This window comes from Canis aureus, chromosome 1, assembly GCF_053574225.1.
Source record: "Canis aureus isolate CA01 chromosome 1, VMU_Caureus_v.1.0, whole genome shotgun sequence".
In the NCBI taxonomy this organism is placed as follows: Eukaryota; Metazoa; Chordata; class Mammalia; order Carnivora; family Canidae; genus Canis; species Canis aureus.
Genome location: NC_135611.1, coordinates 107,370,693 through 107,391,562, shown reverse-complemented (window position 1 = coordinate 107,391,562; position 20,870 = coordinate 107,370,693). Strand labels below are relative to the sequence as shown.

Sequence of the window (20,870 nt, the reverse complement as noted above, 5' to 3'; positions counted from 1 at the left end):
AAGGGGACGGGAAGACTTCCTGGAAGAAGATTTAAGGAGTCGGGGGTGGAAGAGAGGAGGGAGAAAGTGGAAACAGGCAGACGCTTGCGCAGTAAACATCTCACATTTTCTTGCCCCTCCCAACCACTTCTCTGCAGCGGGGAATTGCAGGCGACGCTCCACCTATCCAGGGCAAGACGAGTGACAACCCCGTCCCCCTTCCTTCTCTACCTATGATCGCCTTTCTCCCGCCCCCACAACCGCCCAATCGGGGGCGGGAACTGAGGAGGTCTGGCGAATCCGCGACGCCTGCGTGGGCGATCTGCCCGCTCATTGGTCTAGATAAATGCAAGTCCCGCCTCCCAAGCCCCCGCCCCCGCCTTCCTTCTTGTCAATCCCTCCCTTCGCCGGATCCAATCAGCAAGGGACCCGGCCTCACGGAGGGGGCGGTCCCACCACACGTAACCGAACTCCGCCCATCTCTCGGGCAACGCCCCTTTCCCCCGCCCCCCGCGAACGGAAATAGCGGGCCACTGGGCCAATCGCAGCAGCGTGCCTTTGTCCAGCGACCAATGAGAGAGAGGGCGGGGGGCGGTTGCGTCCGATTCTGAGCGGCAGTAACTCGAGCCAATGGGAGGTTGATAGCTCAGGACGGCGAACGGGAGGGGAGGGGCCGGGGGCGGAGCCGCGGCCTGCCGCCCGCCCGCCCGCCAGCCCGCCCTCCCCCCTGGCCGGCTCTGCTTCTCGGCGCTGCTTGGGGTCCTTTGCTCCCGGTCCCCGCCTGCCAGCCCCCGCTGCGCTGTGCCCTGCCCGGCCAGGCCTGGAGCCGACACCACCGCCATCATGCCGGCCGTCTCCAAGGGCGATGGGATGCGGGGGCTCGCGGTGTTCATCTCCGACATCCGGAACTGTGAGAGCGCGGCCGGGGGACACTGGAGGGCGGGGGAGCATGGAATTGAGGGGCTCGGGGATTACTGAGGGGCCCGGGGCATTGAAAGCCATCGCGGGCGAAGGGGGGGAGGATAGAGAGGCCCCGGGGGGAACTTTAGGGTGGGAGCAATGGAAGGACTTAGGGTGTCATAGAGTGCCTCTTGAGGTGACGACACGGAGTGGCTAGAGGCGTCCGGGAGGGTGTTAAAGGAAAGGTCCCGGGGCTGGGGACATAAGGGTGTCCCCTGGGAATGCTAGAGAGGCTGGAGGAACCTATCAATGGTGGGGAGAGAGAAATCCTTGATGTCGGTAGAAAGGGAAGGAGGTGCATGGGTGGGGGGTACCCTGTGGAGCGATAGAGTGGGAGAGGGCCCGAGGAGACCGGGAGGACGTAAAACACAGGAAGCATCATGGGGTCTGGCTTTGAGGGCCTAGCTGGGGGGTGTCATAGAAGGGAAGGGGCTAGGTAGGTCACAGAGGCTCCTGGGTGGTGCACAGAGCGAATCTGAGAGTAATAGAAAGTCCCAGGGGGTTGAGGAAGAGAGATGGGAAGGTGGGACTATATAGCAGGACCTTGAAGAGGGAGAGAGGGACTCCAGGATGGAGGGCAATGGAGAGGGGGGCTGAAGGGTCGCTACAGGGAAAGGAGGGGTTGAGGAATATGGAGGAGAGTTGCTGGGGGTGGAGGGTCTTGGGAGAACCCGAGACAGGAAGCTAGGGGCCTGGAACAAAGAAGAAGAGGTTACAAAGTGGGGGCTTGAGGAATGTGCCAGAATGGGGAGAGCCCAGAGCTCAAAAGAAGGGCCCAGGGAGCCTTAGGATTTTGTTGGGAAGAGATCTGGAAAGCTGGGGGTTGGGGGAAGCCTGATCCCAGAGGGAGGTCAGAGGTCAGGGAGCAGGCCAGTCCTGAATCTGGAGCCCTCTCTCATCTGACCACATCAATATGGGGACAGTGAGCAGCAGCAGCAAGAATTGTCGTGACGATGAGAGGCCTGGTGCCAAGTCAGCTTCCCAACTCCTGGGAGTGGGTGTTGGTGTTTGGAGCTGCCAAGAGCTTTGGAGGCTATATCCGCAGGGGCTCTAGGGTCAGCCGGACCTGAGCTTGAGTTTGAGTGCTGTCACTCCCTAACCATGTGACCTTGAATGGGGGATTTCGCCTTTCTATTTCCTCATCTGTCAGGAGGGACTGCTGATTGCACCTTCCTGATGAGGTTGTTGTGATAAATGCATGTGAGTGAGGCCTTCTGCACATTCCAAACACTGGACAGTCTTGGCTATTGTTTTTGTCATTTGGTGGATCTGACAAGTGGCCTCTGTTAGATGCCTGGAGATTATTTTGGAATTTGGTAGATATGAAAGGACTTAGTACATAGTAGGTGCTCAGCGAAAGAGGGCTGGAAGGTGTTGGGAGTCAGGTGAAGGAGAGATGTTGTGGTTACTATGGAAAGAGGTGAGTGAGAAGGGGCTGCGGGTTAGGTGGGGGGCCATCTATCAGGAGTAGGTGTGCATTGCCCCAGATGCCTACCAGCAATGTGAAGTGATGTGACTCTTGGCGAGTCATTTAACTTCTCTGAGTCCCAGTTTTTTCTTTTTTTCTTTCTTTTTTTCTTTCTTTCTTTCTTTCTTTCTTTCTTTCTTTCTTTCTTTCTTTCTTTCTTTTTCTTTCTTTCTTTTTCTTTTTTTTAGACTTATTTATTTTAGAGAGAGACAGAAAGAGAGCACAAGGAGGAGAGGCAGAGAGAGAGGGAAAGAGAGAGACTCTCAAGCAGACACTGCATTGAGCACAGAGCCCAACTCAGGGCTTCATCTCACGACCCTGAGATCACCACCTGAGCCAAAATCAAGAGTCAGCTGCTCAGGCACCTCGAGGCTCCTATTTTCTTATCTGTAAACTTCCTTGATAATATCATCTTGTCTCTGAAGGTTCATTCATTCATTTATTCAACAAATGCTTTTTGATCACTACTTTTTTTTTTTAGATTGTATTTATTTATTCATGAGAGACACAGAGAAAGAGGCAAGGACACAGGCTGAGGGAGAAGCAGGCTCTCTGCTGGGAGTCTGATGCGGGATCACGACTTGAGCCGAAGGCAGATACCCAACCACTGAACCACCCAGGTGCCCCTGATCACTACTTTTTGACACTACACCTGGGACTAGGCTATAACAGCCAACAAGAATCTCTGGCTTGGGAGCACCCAGGCCATGAGGGACATAGAAAATAAACACTGAACTACAATAAATGACACTATGTCAGAAGGTAATGTGAAGGAAAGTCAGGAAGGAAAGATAAGGAAGGACCAGGATTGAGATGGTGCCTGAGTAGGCCTCCCCAAGGGGGTGACATGTGAGTAGACTTTTGAGTGAAGTGAAGGAACAGACCCTGTAGATTTTGGAGGGCAGAGGGGTCCAGGTGGAGGGATGGTGCATTTAGAGGTCCTGGGGTGGCAGTATGCTTGACGTGTGTTCTGGTAAGAGGGAGGGGACTTGTGTGGTTGGAGCTGAGGGGGGAGAGGGCAGGAAATGAGGGCAGAGAGAGGGGACAGGGATTGTGGAGGGCTTTACAGGCCTTAGCACTCTGGCCTTTCTCTGGGTGAAACGAGAGAAGGGTTAGAGCACAGGAGGGGCTTGAGCTGACTGATGTTTTAAAATAATTCCTTTGCTGGCATGAAGAGAACAGACTCAAGAGGTAGTGGTGGAAGCAGGCAGATAATTAGGGGGCTGCTGCAGGCATCCAGGTGAGAGATGGTGTTGGCTTGACTGGGATGAGAAGGGAAGGATGAGAAGTGGTTGGTTTGGGGACAAATTTTGGAGGATTTGCAAGGGAATTGGATGATGGGGGTGGGGAAGGAAAGAGAAAACATGTTGGCTTCACTGCAGGATCCTAGAGGAAGAGAGTCTGACTTGGGGACAATAGAGGTAATTTGGCCAAGTGAATTGGAGCTAAAGAGTCAGGGATTCCTCTTATCCTTCGTCTTTTCATCAAATAAACATCAAGTGGCTGATGTTTCAAATGTTATTGAGGGTACAGGGGACACCATGGTGAATAGGACAGATTTATGAAGGAGACAGGTACTACATAAAAACTGTAGCCATCCTTCTCACAAACACTTGTATGCAGATGTTCATAGTAGGGTTACTCACCAGAGCCCCAAAATGGAAGCAAACAACCCAAATGTCCATCATCAGATGAATGGATGTACAAAACGTCATGGTACACCACGCAATGGAATGTTATCAAGTCATTAAAAAAGAATGACACACGCAGGGCGCCTTGGTGGCTCAGTTGAGCATCTGCCTTCAGCTCAGGTCATGATCCTGGGGTCCTGGGACTGGGCTCTGCATCGGGCTCCCTATTCAGCAGGGAGTCTGCTTCTCCCTCAGCTACCCCCCTACTCATGCTCTCACTCACTCTCTCTCAAATATGTTAAAAAAAAAAAAAAAGAATGACACACACTGTAACATGGATGAACCCTGAAAACCTTATTCTAAGTGAAAGAAGCCAGACACAGAAGGCCATATGATTTCATTTGTATGAGATGTCCAGAATAGGCAAATCCATAGAGATAGAAAGTAGGTTAGTGGCCACCTAGGGCTAGGTAGGGGGGTGGTGGAATGTGATGTGACTGCCAATGAATGTAGGGTTTCTTTTTGGAGTGATGAGAATGTTCTGGAAGTAGATAGTGGTGATTGTTACACCAGACTATGGATATACCAAAGACCACTGAATTACACACTTTAGAATGGTGGACTTTATGGTATGTGAATTATATCTCAGTTTTTTGGTGTAAGTGGAAAAAAACTTGTAGCCGTCCTAATTCCAGTGAGAGAAGGCCACAGTGTTGAAAGAAATGAAGACTCTGTCTGTTGGCATTGCTCAGACATGGGGCGGAGTTCTCCAGGCCAAGATAGGTGGAGAAGAGTGATGAAGGCAGAGGGACAGCAGTGCAAAGGTCCTGAGGCCCAGCAGAGACTAAGTGGAGGCCTATGTGGCTGGTGTACAAGAGGGATGGGATGGGATGTAGCATTGAGCAGGTGGGCAGAGGCCAGGTTGGTGTTTGTCCTGAGAGCACCAGGGAGAGCTTCAAGTAGGAGCGAGGGAAAAAGCCTGAAGGATGTAGATGAGCCAGCGCTCAGAGATGAGCAAGTGGAGGAAGGGGAGGAGTGTGGAGCCTTCCTGCTGGAAAATCTGAAGGGCATAGTGGAGTTCGGGGGAAGACTCTAGAAGGAGATGAAAGGCAGGCTTTTGAGAAGGAAAGGGCAAATTCTATAGATAAGAAGGGGAAAGGCTGGGGCGTCTGGGTTGCTCAGTTAGTTAAGCAGCTGCCTTCACCTCAGGTCATGATCCCAGGGTCCTGGGATCAAGCCCCAAGTCAGGCTCTCTGCTAAGTGGAGAGCCTGCTTCTCCCTCTGCCCCTCCCCCTACTCATTCTCTCTGTTGCTCAAATAAATAAATAAAATCTTTAAAAAAGGAGAGAGAAGGGGAAAGGTTTGGGTTGGGCCCAGCCTGAGGGCATGTCCTGTGCTGTCTTGAGCTCGAATCTGCCTCCCAGTCACTTAATCTGACTGGGAGCTTCCAGGGCCCAGGGTTGGGCTGTCTCCTCTTTGGGGTCCCAGCTCCCCCCAGGCCTGAGGAGTTTGCAAGTGATGGAATGGGAAGGGGGGTGCGGACTTGCTACAGTGGCCCGCGTGCCTCCATTAGGGTACATCCTCCAGATTGTGCCCCATTCCTTTCGTGGCTTCTCCCCTAGGCCCTAGAGCACAGGCCTGTTCTGATCCCTCCCTGGGTCCCCAGTTCTGCCTTCTGTGGGACCTGGCCCACGAGAGTCATCAGGAGACATTTGCTAGTTGAATGAATAAATGAATGAATGAATGAATGAACTAGCAGACAAACCAGTCTTTCCTGAGCACCAATTGAGTGCCAGACACTGCTCTAAGTAATGGGACTACAGCAGTGTACAAAAGTCCCCTCTCCATGGTGTTCATATCCTAAGGGGAAAAGGATCAGTACGCAAGTAAATATATAGTATTCAGGTATATAGATAGGTGGTGGGTGGGGGGTTGGGAAGAAATAAAGCAGGGAAGGGGTATAGGGACAAAGTTAGGGATAGCGCTCTTATATAAGCTGGTCAGAGTCTCTTGCTGAAAAGGTGACATTGGAGCAAAGAATCAAATTTGGTGGGTGAATTAGGCCTGCATAAATCTGGAGGAGGACATGCTTGGCAGCCTGTGCAAAGGCCCTGAGGCAGGACTGGGCTAGGAGGAATTTAGGGAGGAGGAGGAGCAGGAAGAGGAGGCTGCTGATGGTGGGGAGAGTAGGAGTTGTGGTCAGAGAGGGAACTAATAAATCTGTAGGGCCTGGAGGATGATGGTGAGGACTGTGCTTTTAGTATGGGTCAGATGGGAGCCACGGAGGGATTTGGAGCAGGAAGGGACAGGATCCCTTCAGACTACTGTGGAGAGACCAGAAAGGAGGAGTCTCACTTTGGTGGTTCTCCGACACCAGTGTGCCACCGGGGACCCCCTGCCTGCCTCCAGGCCCTGCCCTTGAAGAAATAGGCTTTAGGTTGTGAGTGTCCGCCAGATGCTGATGACAGACAGCCCCTGGCCTGAGCCTCAGGCTCACCCCCTTTCTGTGGGTCAGTATACTGACTCTAGTATACTAGAGTATACTTGGTCCACTATCTGCATTTAACACCTTTCCTGTGCCAGGACTATTTTGAGCTGTGGGGATGAAGCAGCCCTACTTCCTTGCCTTGACCAGAGGCCGAGGGTCCTCAACAAATCAGCACATACACCTTCTTAGGCTGCTGCTCAGGGATGGTCTTTGCAGCTGCGTTTGTTCGCAGCTGGTTGTTCCAAGAGACTATTTTCTCTCTCGGGTGGTGATGACTCTGATAGCACGAGCACCATCTAACCCAGCAAGCCGGATATAGAAGCTTTAAATGTTCCAGGAGCGCTTTGTGAAGTAAAGTCAGTGAAATTCATTTTATTTTTATTTATTATTATTTTAAAGATTTTATTTGTTTATTCATGAGAGACACAGGCAGAGAGAGAAGCAGGCTTCATGCCGGGAGCCCGATGTGGGACTCGATCACAGGACTCCAGGATCACGCCCTGAGCTGAAGGCAGACACTTAACCGCTGAGCCATCCAAGCATCCCTGAAATTCATTTTAATACATTTTACCTACACCAGTATGTTCATGATAGTATTTGAATGCACAGTTAGTATTTTATTTATTTTATTTTATTTTATTTTATTTTATTTTATTTTATTTTATTATTTTATTTTAAGATTTTATTTATTTATTCATGAGAGGCACAGAGAGAGAGGCAGAGACACAGGCAGAGGGAGAAGCAGGCTCCCCTCAGGGAGCCCAATGCGGGACTTGATCCCTGAACTCCAGGATCATGCCCTGAGTTGAAAGCAGACCTCAACTGCCGAGCCATCCAGGCATCCCACACAGTATTTTAAAAATGATCCATGAGACAGTTAGTGTTCCTTCTCAATGAGGCCAAATTTTCATTGGCAATACTTGTTCTGTCTTAAAGAAGCCACAAAACTTGAAAAAGCAGATTCACAAAGTAGCTGAGCTGTTCAGAATGTACCTTGCAGTGACTGAATTGAGAATTGCTTTTTGCATTTTAAATCTATGGAAAATAAGAATTTAATCCCTCAGTAGCACCAACTATGTGTCAAGAGCCCGATGGACCCATGTGGCTTGTGGCTCCCGCATTGAGCAGCATAGGGCCAATGTGTTCTGGATGTTTATGGTGGTCCAGAGTTAATATGTATCATCTGTCAGAACTCTCTTTGAGGACCCTGGGTTGTTGGGATTTGTGTGGGAGGCATAGCACAGGGGGTCCTGGTAGAGGGGAACATTTGTTACCTTGTATTGTAAACAGTAGCTGTCTCCCAGTGAGGTACTGGACCCCTTTGCCTGTTACCTCCATTAAGGCATGTCAATCCCTCTGCAGTGGAGGAACCTGGAGTTTTTAGGATGCCTTTTTTTTTAAGATTTTTTTTTAAATTGGAGTTCAATTTGCCTTTTTTAAGATTTTTATTCATTTATTCATGAGAGACAGAGAGAGAGAGGCAGAGATACAGGCAGAGGGAGAAGCAGGCTCCCTGCAGGGAGCCTGATATGGGACTCGACCTGGGACTCCAAGATCATGCCCTGGGCCAAAGAGAGATGTTCAACCCCTGAGCCACCCCAGCGTCCCTTTAGGATGCCTTTGGTGGCAGAGACAGACCCATCTGATGTTGCAGCAAAGGCTTTATCTCTCCCACCCCCGCCCCACTTGCTAGTGAAACCCCCAAGGTAGGGCAGATCTTTGCTCAGCAACCCATTGCCCTAACCTGCAGCAAGCCCTCTATTCCACCCACATGCTCCTCACACCTGGAGCTACCAGCAGAAGAGGGCCCTGCAGCCTCCCATGGCTCCCAGCACCCTGAGAAAACCCAGAAGAGGCTGGGAGGTCTGGCCTTGCCTGCTGCACTAACCTCCAGGCCCTTGCACTGCCTAGAGCACATTTCCTCTTATTTCTGCCACTCCATCTTTTGATCCTCAAATCCCAGGAGCTGTGTACCAGGAAGATTTCCTCCCCTGGGCTGATTCCAGCCTCCCAGCCCCCATCATGTTTGCATGTGTCAAAGTACTCGCTTGTCCCCAGCACCCTCCTTTCCAATCCAGGAGCTCCCCCAGAGTAGGGCTCGTGTGACTCATCTCTGAGCCTGGCCCAAGAAATGGTTGAGGATAAGAAATCCCTTTAAAATGCCCGGACATGGTTTCATGCCTCCTGTGATGGTGAACTCATTCCCCTGCCACTGGCTGGGCCTGAGTGCCAGAAAGTCCTTCCTTCCATTAACCCCGTTCTCTTCCAGCTGTCTTCAGCCCCTTTCTCCCATGTGTTACCCTCAGTAGCATCCATGTGCTATCTCTGGGCACCCAGGCTACTACTTGCCTCTAGATCCCTGCAGAGCCTGTGCCCTCTGCTAGGATGCTTTCCCTCCAAGGCTGCAGACCCTTCTTTCTGGACACTTGATGCTTTCTTCTCTTTGTGAATTCGGTGTTGTTGTTTTTTTTTTCTCCTAAGATTTTTTATTAATTTATTTGAGACAGAGAGAGAGCATGAGGAGGGAGTGACAGAGGAAGAGGGAGTTGCTGAGCAGGGAGCCTAACACGGGGCTTAATCCCAGGACCCTGGAATCATGACTTGAGCCGAAGGCAGACACTTAACCAACTGAGCCACGCAGGTGCCCCTGTGAATTCATTCTTTTTTCTTTTCTTTTCTCTTTTCTTTTCTCTTTTCTTTTCTCTTTTCTTTTCTCTTCTCTTTTCTTTCTTTCTTTCTTTTCCTTTCTTTCTTTCTTTCTTTCTTTCTTTCTTTCTTTCTTTCTTTCTTTCTTTCTTTCTTTCTTTCTTTCTTTCTTTCTTCTTTCTTTTCTTATTTATTTAATTCATGAGAGAGGGAGGAGGAGGGAGAGGCAGGCTCCCTGGGGAGCAGAGGGCCCGATGTAGGACTGGATCCCAGGACTCTGGGATCACAACCCGAGCCAAAGGCAGACACTCAACCGACTGAGCCACCCAGACACTCCGTGAATTCTTTGTTATAGCAAAGTATATCAATTGTGCAGGAGGCAATATCAAATAGGTGTGGATAGTTAAAGACTATCAAAAAAATATGCACACACATATGTATATTCTCTAAATATTCTTCAGATTGTCCTTATCTGCTTGGTACAGTCTTTTGCATAGGTGATTACTTCTCTATGAACACATATTTATGTGTAATTTAACATACAAGAACAATAATTTATATCTGTATATGTATATATATGGAGATAGAATATGTATTAAAAAGGCCACAGAAGGATGCCTGGGTAGCTCAGAGATTGAGTGTGTCTGCCTTTGGCTCAGGTTGTGATCCCGGGGTCCTGGGATCAAGTCCCACATCAGGCTCCCTGCAGGGAGTCTGCTTTTATCTCTGCCTGTGTCTCTGCCTCTCTCTGTGTGTCTCTCATAAATAAATAAACAAAATCTGAAAAAAAAAAAAAAAAAAAAGCCATGGATCCTAAATGTCAAGCTTGATGAACTTTTCCTGATTAAACACAGTTGTGGAATCAGCCCTCAGAGGCAGACACAACATCCCCCATCCCCAGTAGCTTCCTTGCTCACCCTCCCAGGCCCCTCCCCTGTCCCCACAAGAATAAGCACGACTCCATCATCCAACACCATAGGTTAGTTTGCCTGTATCTCAAAGCTTTTTTTTTTTTTTAAGATTTTATTTTTTTATTCATGAGAGACAGAGACATAGGCAGAGGCAGTGCAGGGAGTCTGATGTGGGAGTCGATCCCAAAACCCTGGGATCATGACCTGAGCCAAAGGCAGACACTCAACCACTGAGCTACCTAGGTGCCCCTTGAAGCTTTTAATAGTGGTTTATTTTTTTATTTTTTTATTTTTTTTTAATAGTGGTTTAAATGAAGTCCAGAGAATGCTTCAAGTTCAATTGCTGTTCAAATGCCCATCTCTCTGTGATGAAGTTTAAGCAGATGCTTTTGTTTTTAAGATTTTATTTAGTCATGAGAGACATAGAGAGGCAGAGACATAGGCAGAGGAAGATGTAGGCTCCCTGCGAGGAGCCCGATGTGGGACTCAATCCCCGGACCCCGGAATCATGCGCTCTGAGCTGAAGGCAGACACTCACCCACTGAACCACCCAGGTGTCCCTAAGCAGGTGCTCTGTAATTCATGGTCCATTTATAAAAGAGGGTGTTTTTTTCCTGGTCCCTACAGAATAGTTTTAAGGCAAGCTCTTGAAGCAGTTGGTGGTCATCCTCAAGAATAACATAGAGCAGGCACACTGGTTCCCAGGGCCCACCTTGCACCCTTGCCTGTCCTGGGGCCTCCTCCTCCTGCTGCCACCCTCATGCAGGCTATCCACAGTGGTGTGGCTTCCTTCCGGCCGCCCTCACCCGGTGAACTGCTCCTGAACCCTCCTCACCTTTCAGAGCTCTCCTCAAATGTCCCCTCCTCCTGGCAGCCAACACCGAGGCCCCGGGCAGCCTCTGTCTGCACATCTCATTCAGGTGTGGGGACAGGACCCATCGCCTGTGCCCTCTCAGGCCAGGAACCCCTGGGGGCAGATCAGAAGGGCCAGGTCTGCGTGGGTCCAAGGTGCTCAGCGTAGCCCCACTCAGGCCTGGCCCTTGGGGCTCTGGAAATGTGTAACTAATAAATGAAGGATCAGGTGGCCTGTGGGGCCACACAGGCCAATTCAAGCTCACCCTGAGGAACTGGCCCTTCCTCACCTGGGGCTCCAGAGACTCTCCCACCCTCATCCTCAGGCCCTCCACCCCCTTTCTGAGGATGGAGGCCCTTATTCATGTCTTCATGCCTTTTCTGAGCTTGGCACTCAGTAGGCCCTTGCAACATGGAGTTGCTGCCCAGAAAAGTGGCAGGTCCTCGGCCTGCCCTCTAGGGTCTCCTCGTGTGGTCTGGGGACAGGGGCAGACCCCAACACCGATGGCATGCGCTCTGTTGGAGGTGACACAGACCACATGGGAGCCCAGAGGAGGCCCTGGAACAGCGGTGTCTCAGACAGTGTGAGCCACACATGTGGTTTTAACTTTTCCAGTAGCCACATCCTAAAAGGAGAAAGAAACTAGTAAATTTAATTTTACTAACACGTTTACCTAATCTAAGATACCAAAATGTTGTCCTTTCAACATGTAATCAGTATTTAAAAAATTTTTTGATGAGATATTTTACATGCTTGTTTTTCTCCTACCCAGTCCCCCAAATCCAGTGTGTCTTTGCCACCTAAATCCCACCTCAGTTTGGAACAGCCATATTTCAGGTGTTCAAGAGCTGCCTGGCTGGTGGCCACCATATTGCACAGTGCAGCTCAGGGGCTGGTTGGCAGGAGCCCTGGGCAGGAGGTACTAATCAGAGAGGGCTTCCTGGAGTAGTTGATAGCTTCCCTGAAAGTTGGAGTTGAAAGTGAGGCAGGATTTCTAAAGACAAGGAATGCTCATACCCTTGCCTGTTCATTCATCCATTCGTTCATTGCACACAGCCTGCCAGGTGCCTGGCCACCTGCTCAGGGAGGTGGATGACACGGCCATAAATCTGAGCAGGCCTTTGTTCAAGTGGCCAGACATTTATTAAGCACTTGCTGTATGCCAGGTACTGTTCTGGAAGCTCCCTTGTGATGTTCCTAATCTGAAGTGGAAGCCAAGGGATGCCTGGGTGGCTCACTGGTTGAGCGCCTGCCTTTGGCCCAGGGTGTGATCCTGGAGTCCCAGGATTGAGTCCTGCATCGGGCTCCCTGCATGGAGCCTGCTTCTCCCTCTGCCTATATCTCTGCCTCTTTCTCTGGGTCTCTCATAAATAAGTAAATAAAATCTTTTTAAAAATGAAGATTGTACAGTAAATATAAATAAAAATAGTTACATGGTGTGAAAGATGCTAGGGAGGACTTTTTTCTTTTAATGGTGGAAACAAGGATAAGGCATTGGCTTGAATGAACTGGTCAGAATAGACCCTCTCAGAGGAGGTGACAAGAGCTAAGACTGAAGTGACAAGGAGATAACTTGAGAGATGGGCCCAAGCAGAGGGTATGGCATGTATTAGGCCCCTCCCTGAGATAGGAAGGAACATGGAGTGTCCATGAAAGTGGTGGAGGCCAGTGGGGCGAAACACTCAATAACGTGGTGAGGGGTGATATTGGTGGGATGGCCAGGGCAGGGCCAGAGGGCTAGGTAACCATGGGGTGGAGTTCCCCCCTCCCAGCAGGAGGCAAGGAGGTCAGAAAGGAGGCTACTGCAGTAATCTAGGTGAGTAAGCATCGGGTCTGGGTGAGGAGGTCGTAGGAGATGATCCCAGTATTCAGAAGGTCAAGCCAAGAGAACATGGCAACGGCCTGACTGGAGGTGTGGAATGCCCCGGTGTCCATTTGGATGTGCCTGTCAAGGACAAAATGGTGAAGTCTGGCTCCAGTGGAGCTAGGGGACATGACGAGGGACACAGCAAGCTGTGAGGGTGGCCAAGACCTGATCACAGTTCAGTGAGATTACCCTGACAGAGTTGCCTGGGCATCAAGAAACACAGGGAGCACAGGACCTGGCCTGTGGGGCCAGGGAGAGCCCTCTAAACTCATCCCATAAGTGGGTCTTGTCAGATGTGTAGGAATGTTGCACATAGCTTGGGGAGATGTTGGCAGCCAGGAGATGGAAGTAGTGGGTCTGTGGGCCTGGCGGCAGAGGACCAACAGGATGTAAGGAGGGATAGGACAGGAGAGGGCAAGCTCGGAACCTAAGGATCTGGCCCGGTGACTGGGAGGCAGTGGGACCTTCGTAACACTGGAGCAGGTTTTTCAGGAGATGCTGAACTTGGTGGGGATGTGGTAGGGGTGAGGGTCCTGGGAGACAGCTAAAAGACAGCCGAGCCCTTCATTCATTTGTTCCCTCGTCACATATTTCTTGCCGGACCAGTTCCAGGGGCTGGTGGTGGAGGCATGACCATAGCTGTGGGTGGAGACAGGAGACCCCAGGGCAAGGACAGTTCGAGGACCACAGTGAGAGGAGGAAAGAGGGACAAGTTGGGGATCACCCCATAGTGTGTGCCAGGCTTCTCCTCTTGGTCGTAAAGACCAACAAGCCATGGTTCCCACCTCCCAGCTAGAAATGGGGCCCAGGCTTGGCCTAAGCCCCGGGGCCCGGGGCCTCAGGGAGGAAGGAGTATGCCCTTCCAGCTGGAAGGACCTGGCCAAGGAAAGAGAGGACAGATAGTTCAACTGTCTGGGACCCTCATCACCTGCCCTGCCTTCTCCTCCCCAGGTAAGAGCAAGGAGGCAGAGATTAAGAGAATCAACAAGGAACTGGCCAATATCCGCTCTAAGTTCAAAGGTAAGCTGGAGGCCTAGATTCCTGGGTCTGAGGGAGGAGGGGACTGGGAACTAGGATACTTGGGACTTATAGGTATGATCCTTCCTCATCTGTTCCCCTCCCCCTTCCTGCTCCCTCTGGCCCTAGGGGACAAAGCCTTAGATGGCTACAGTAAGAAAAAATATGTGTGTAAACTGCTGTTCATCTTCCTGCTTGGCCATGACATTGACTTTGGGCACATGGAGGCCGTAAATCTGCTCAGCTCCAACAAGTACACAGAGAAGCAAATAGTGAGTCTGGGGAGGAAGGGCTGGGGGCCTGGACTCCTGGGTCTGAGGAGGAGGGGGCTGGGGATCTGGACTCCTGGGTCTGAGGGAAGAGGGGCTGGGGGCCTAGACTCTTGGGTTAGAGGGAGGAGGGGGCTGGGGGCCTATACTCTTGGATCTGAGGGAGGAAATTGTCTGAGGGAGGAAGTGGCTGGGGACCTGGACTCCTGGGTCTGAGGGAGGAAGGGGCTAAAAGTACAGACTCCAGGTCAGAGGATTGGGACCTAGGATCACTTAGCCACAGGGTTCCCACCTTCCTCACCCAGGGTTACCTCTTCATCTCCGTTCTGGTGAACTCAAATTCTGAGCTGATCCGGCTCATCAACAATGCCATCAAGAACGACCTGGCCAGCCGCAACCCCACCTTCATGTGCCTGGCCCTGCACTGCATCGCCAACGTGGGCAGCCGTGAGATGGGCGAGGCCTTTGCTGCTGACATCCCGCGCATCCTGGTGGCTGGGTGAGGCACTGGGGACCCAGGTGGGCTGGGGTTTGGAGTGGAATAGACAAGGTTTAGCCACGTTCGAGGGTCAGAGAGCTTGTGTCACCTGCCCAAGACCTCCAAGCCAGGATGTGGGGATAATGCTGGGCTTAGATTCAGCCCTGTGATTCTCTGTCTTCATCTCACCAACCCAACTCAGTGGTGCAACGCCAACCCAACAAAGCCAATGGGGTGTCTGTCTGATTAACTGACCTTTAATATCTAGTATAGATGAGGTGATAACTATTAAGTTACACCAGCAACAGCCCTCCAGAGCTTCTGCATCTTGGTTCATTCATTCAGCAAACATTTGTTGAGCATATATGCGTGCAAAGTGTTGTGTTGTGCTGCTTGCTAGGAATATAGTCATGACCAGAAATGGACATGGTCATCGTCTTCCCAAACACTCATGGCCCAGAGTGGGAAACATTGAATGACTGCAGAGTGAAATGTATAATTACTCTTGGAACCATGCTGTGGAGCACAGAAGTCTGGAAGGACATTTCGTTGGACACCTAGCCTAGTCTGAGGGATCAGGGAGAGGTTCCTAGAGGTTGTAGCATCAGGCTGAGACCTGGGTAAGGAGGAGTTGCTGGCTGTGTGAAGGGGAAAGGCATGAAAGACACTGGAGTCCTGAGGCAGGTCATTCATCAAATATTTTTTGAGTGCCTGCAGTGTGCTGGGCACTGTTGTGGGTTTTGGGAGGCAGGAGGGAGAAGCAAGGACTGTTGTGCCCAACCTTGGGAAGCTTACATTTTACAGGAAGCTTAAAAGAGCAAATATATACATAAAAAGTAAGATGAGTTCAGATAGTGATAAATGCTGTGAAGAAAACAAAACAGTAGTAGGGGGCGAGGGAGGTGGTGGTGGAAGCTACTTAAATACACTCATCAGGGAGGGTCTCTCCAAGATGATGACTTGTAATTTGAGACTAGAATGATGAGAAGATAATTATTTTAAAATGTTGGACACCTGGGTGGCTCAGCGGTTGGACACCTGCCTTTGGCTCAGGTCGTGATCCTGGGATCCCAGATCGAGTCCCACATCGGGCTCCCTGCAAGGAGCCTGCTTCTCCCTTTGCCTGTGTCTCTGCCTCTCTGTCTGTGTCTCTCATGAATAAATAAATAAGTCTTAAAAAAAATGTTGGAGAGTATCCAAGTGAAAGGAGCAGCACATGCAAAGGCTCTGAGGCATGAGCTTTCTGTATTCAAGGAACCAAGAGATAGTCTTTGTGGCTAGAGTGCAGTGAACAAGAGATAGAATAAGGGGAGTTTGGATTTTATTCTAATTGAAATGAGAGGGGTTGGCATGTTTTAAGTTGGCACGTGACATGATTGGCTTTGTATTTTTATTTATTATTTTAAAAATATTTATTTATTCATGAGAGACACAGAGAGAGAGGCAAAGACACAGGCAAAGGGAGAAGCATCATGCAGGGAGCCTGATGCAGGACTTGATCCCAGGACCCTGAGATCACACCCTGAGCGGAAGGCAGATGCTCAACCACTGAGCCACCCAGGCATCCCAGCTTTGTATTTTTAAAAGATCACTCAGCTTGGTGTGGGAGAAGGTACGGACTTATATTTCTGGCAACATGGTGGACTAGATTCCTGACTAATGCTCTTGCTGAAACGTATCAATGTGGGATGAAAGAGGAAAGGAAATATTCTTCAATGTATTCATGAGCTAGCAAGAGAGTAAGGAGCTTGCAGGCTACAAGCTAAGAGGAAAGATGAGCAGAGGGCCAAAGCCAGATTTTGCTTAGAGGGTGAACCTAGATATTGGTTTTGGGGCCCTGCAGCCTTTGGGAACAGGATACACAGCTTGTCCAAGGAGAGGCTCCAGAGGCCACACTTCAAAGTGAGGATGACCTAGAAATAAATCCCCTTGGGGGCTATAAGCAAAATTACCTGTTTTGAACCTTGGGTCAGAGCAGCCCACACACTGGTTTTCAGCCTGATTTCTCCCTACTTGGGTTGACTACAAATTCTTAAGCCAATCTTTAGTTTAAAGTGATTTAAACTGGTAGTAGCCCAGTGCCTGACAGAAGCAAGCAAGCCTTTTCTGGAGAAGCCTGCCCTCACCATAGATGAAGCTTCAAGTTGCTTGAGTAATTCAAGGTCAAAAATCTCACTAAACACAGGCCACAGGACACCATGAGGAAGAACCAGCAGAAAGGAAACTAGAAATAGCAGTTGAATTGGAACATTCATATACAATATAAAATAAATATGTGTAATATGTTTCAATAAATAAGAAAACAAAAAACAAGTGTAAGCAGATTTGAAAAAGAAGTGGAAAAAATTATTTAAGTAGCCTGGCTTAGCAGCAGGATCAACAGAGCCAAAGCAGAATTAGTAAACAAGGAGTAGAACTGAGGAAACCAAAAAAAAAAAGAACTGAGGAAACCAATCAGAATGCAGCCCAGAGAAACAGAGATGGGAGATTCCAAAACAGAGGTTAAGAGTCACGGAAGATGGAGGAGGTCTAACATACTACTATTTAGAGTTCTAGAGGGACGCCTGGCTGGCTCAGTTGGTAGAACATGCGATTCTTGATCTCGGGGTCATGAGTTCAAGTTCCAAGGTGGGTGTGGAGATTACTCAATAAACAAAACCAAAATCTTAAGAGCTCTAGGGGAAGAGAAGGAAGAGAATATGACAGAGGCACTGTTTGAACGGATAATGCTGGAGAACATTCCAGAACCAGTGAAAGAGGCTTATTCCTCAGAATCAAGTAGCTCAAGAGCCCATATGCAGAACTAGAAACTGGGGTGGCGGTAGCGACACTGAGATGTTTGTTGTTGTCCAGGTCAGAGCTGATGGTGACTGGGACCAGGGTTGTAGCAGTAGAGGTTATCACTGGGTATGTTCTGGGAGTGAAGCTTACAGCATGGATTACATGGGGTGGGAAAGCAGGAGAGAATGAGCTTGAATAGGTAGGTGGATGTGAAGCCTGGGGAGAAGCAGGGGAGCAAGAGGCAGGACCCAAGCTGGATTTTGCTCTTCTGGATATGAGGTGCCTATTGGACATCTGGGCAGAGACGTCCAGTAGGCAGCTGGACGACAGGCAGTTGAGCCAGAGAGGGAGTGTGGGAGAGACATGGACAGAGCTCTAAAAATAGAACTCGAGCCACACACATCCTCCACAGTTCTAGTTGCCACATCAGACAAAGTAAAAACAAGCAGATGAAACTTATTTTATTATTTTAATTTAACCTGGTCCATCTAAAGTATTTTCATTTGGATACTGGATCGACATGAAAATTATCCATGTAGTGGTTTACTTCCTTACCACATGTGAGGGTAATGTACACACACCAGTTGCAATTGGCCCCACCTCCTGTGTCCAGTAGTCACATGTGGTTGAGGCCACTGTAGGGGACAGCGCAGGATGGACGGTGATTAAAGTTGTAGCCAGATAAAGTCCCTCGGGGAATGTGAGAAGTGACCTAAGGTCACTTGGTGGTGGCCCAGTGTGTCGAGGTCTGTGGCCAGGGAAATGGGAGGAAAGTGTAGAAAGGGCAATGGCTCAGAACTCGAAGAAACTTACCCAGAGGACGGAGTGATCAGTTGTGGCAAAATTGCCGGCCATCCCAAGCAGGCAGAACTTGGTGCTTGTGAGGGCCAAGGAAACAGCCAGTGTGACAGACTCATCTGAGCAGAGGTGATATTCCAGTTTCACACCAAGGAACGAATGCTTTGCCAGAGTGGGGGCCAGGCTGGGCTTATCTCAGTGCTTGGCTATCCTCTCGACACCCAAAACTTGGCCTTGACGGTGACTGGGGCACAGAGGAATATGTTTTTTTTAGGCAGGTTTTTTTTTTTTTTTTAATTAAGATAAAATTCCAAGTTTTAACAGTTAACAGTGTAAAATTCAGTGGTCTTTAGTACATTCATGGTATTGTGCAGCTACTGCCACTAATTCCAGAACATTCCAATCACCCCAAAAAGAAGCCCCATACTCATTAGCAGCTCACTTCCCATTGCCTTTCCCCCTAACTCCAGACAGCCACTAATCTGCTTTCTGTTTCGTTGGATTTGCCTATTCTGGACATTTCAGATAAATGGGAGCATGTGATACGTGGCCTTTTCTGTCTGGCTTTTTTTTCGCTTGGCGTAACGTTTTCGGGATTCCTCCATATTGTATGCAGCTATACTTATTTCCTTTTTATGGCCCAATAATAATATTCTACTGCCTGGAGGGACCGCATTTTATTTATCCATTCATCAAAAAGTTTCCCTCTGACTCCTTTGAATAATGTACAAGTACATTGTGTGAAGTTTGTTTTTAGTTCTCATGGGTAGATACCTGGGTGTAGAATTTCTGGGTCATTATGGTATGACAGCTTTTTTTTTTTTTTTAAAGAAGGGAAACAGTTCAATTTCCCCCCTTCACACCCCTCATATCCTCTCCATCTTCTTCTCCCTCCCTGTGCCCCGCATTCGATGGTCATTATTCCCATTGTACCTCCTTGTCCTTTGATACCTGGGCATACGCACCTGTGTTACATAGTTGTTGTTTTTTAATTTCATTTATTTATTGACAGAACTTGAGCAGGGGGAGGGGAAGAGGGAGAAGGAGAATCTCAAGCAGACTCCCCGCTGAGCTTGGAGCCCAGTGCGGGGCTTATCCCAGGACCCCAAGATCATGACCTGAACTGAATGAAGACCAATGTTTAACTGACTGAGCCACCCAGGCACTCCTGCATTACATAATTTTAAGCTTTACCAAAATAGTCATATAGTCTCTGTTTAAATTACCCAAGGTGATAAATAACTCCTATTCCTCCATTCAGTGTGTGGATGGAAGTTCCCTTACACATAGCTGGAGGTGATGGTACAGGTCACCTCCCACAAGGGTTGGAGAAATACCTAGAACAGAGCATGGCTCGGGGTCAGTGCACATGACATGTGAGCTGTGAAGAGACCATTCCACTGGTTTGGGTTTTAAGTTAATGACCATCGGTCAGCGAACATTCTGGAGCCGTCACCTTGGACATGCACATGTGTCCACCTCAGGGTGGGTGTCCAGGAGCAGAATCACTGGGCATGTTCTGCATAGCTCCCAGTAGCATGCTGACCAGGGGTGGCCCCACTCCTCTTCTGAGGGCCTGTTCCCGTGACTGCATGAGGGCTCCTGTATTCCTGGCCTGGCCAACATGCATGCATCTGCCTGGCTGGCAGGAGGAATCAGAGCTGCCTTGTCGCTGCAATTCTTGTTTTCTCTTGCACATCTGGTGAAATGTCTTTTCACCTGGCCTTTGACTTGTGCGGGTCATCCCTCATGGGACTTCCTCTGTGTCTTTTGTTCAGGCTTTGGTTGGGTCCTGTCTAGGAAACCCTTGACTTTGAGGCCAGAGCCTGGGCTGTCAGGACATCCCTGCATGCCCCCTCTGTGCTTGAGTCTGTGCCAGCTTCTCGTCCACAGTGTCCTTTATTCATTCCCTAATTCCTCCTGAGGTAAAGAGTCCGAAAACAGTCTCAGCATCGTAATACCACCCATCAGTGAGGGTCAGCAGCTTCCCTTAGAACTGCACTCCATCAGTCAGGACCTCAGGCATGCATGTCTGACCCCAGTTCCTCAGTTTGCCCAAAAGAGGAGATGAATGAGTTAGTCACACAGGGTGCCTGGGTCAGAGCAAAAGGGCTCTGGGTGGTGCTTTTACCGCTTTCCCCTCGATTTTGCTGCTTCCCTGCTTGTCACCTGCAGCAGCTTCATGTCCCCCTAGGTAAAAGCAGGGTCATTACCATGGTTCTTGATGCCTTGCATGGTCTGGCTCATTGTCCCTCCATCCGATTTCCCCACCTTTCCCCCCGCATTGCTCACTCACTCACTGCAGCCACACATAGGCCCGTGGCTGCCCCAGGTCCTCCACACAGGCTGTGCCCTCTCCCTGGGTTGTGCAGTACAGAGATTTTCTGATTTTGCTCATTAAACCCAGTTCTCCACTCACCTGCCTTATTAGAGAGGCCTTTTTGCCAAATAGCATTCCCAGCGCTCCTTGTACCTGGCACTCATTGGTGCCATAGCACTGAAACCACAGTATCTGGTGTGTGCGCTAGGATACTGACTGCCTGGCTAGAAAGTAAGCTCTGTGAGGACAGTCACTTGGACCAGTGTGTTCACCTCTGAGCCTCCCAGTGGGCACAAAGTAAGTGTTTGGTAAAGGAATGAAGGAGCACAGCCAGGCTTGACATTTTGCATTGTTCTGCCGGTGGCCCCCAAGGTGACTGAGATGGAACCCATTTTGCAGATAAA

At 49.6% G+C, this 20,870-nt stretch overlaps 1 protein-coding gene across 2 annotated transcripts in view; it reads left to right on the top strand.

Moving 5' to 3' along the window:
• The first annotated feature begins 678 nt into the window (after nt 1–678).
• AP2A1 (adaptor related protein complex 2 subunit alpha 1) overlaps nt 679–20,870 on the top strand; it is a 33,476-nt gene continuing 13,284 nt past the window's right edge. For both annotated transcript variants that reach the window (XM_077844813.1, XM_077844806.1), the window contains exons 1-4: nt 679–889; nt 13,755–13,823; nt 13,950–14,092; nt 14,395–14,588. In XM_077844813.1, the coding sequence (XP_077700939.1) occupies nt 823–889; nt 13,755–13,823; nt 13,950–14,092; nt 14,395–14,588 (473 nt within the window). In that variant the 5' untranslated portion in view covers nt 679–822. The remainder of the gene's footprint in view (nt 890–13,754; nt 13,824–13,949; nt 14,093–14,394; nt 14,589–20,870) is intronic.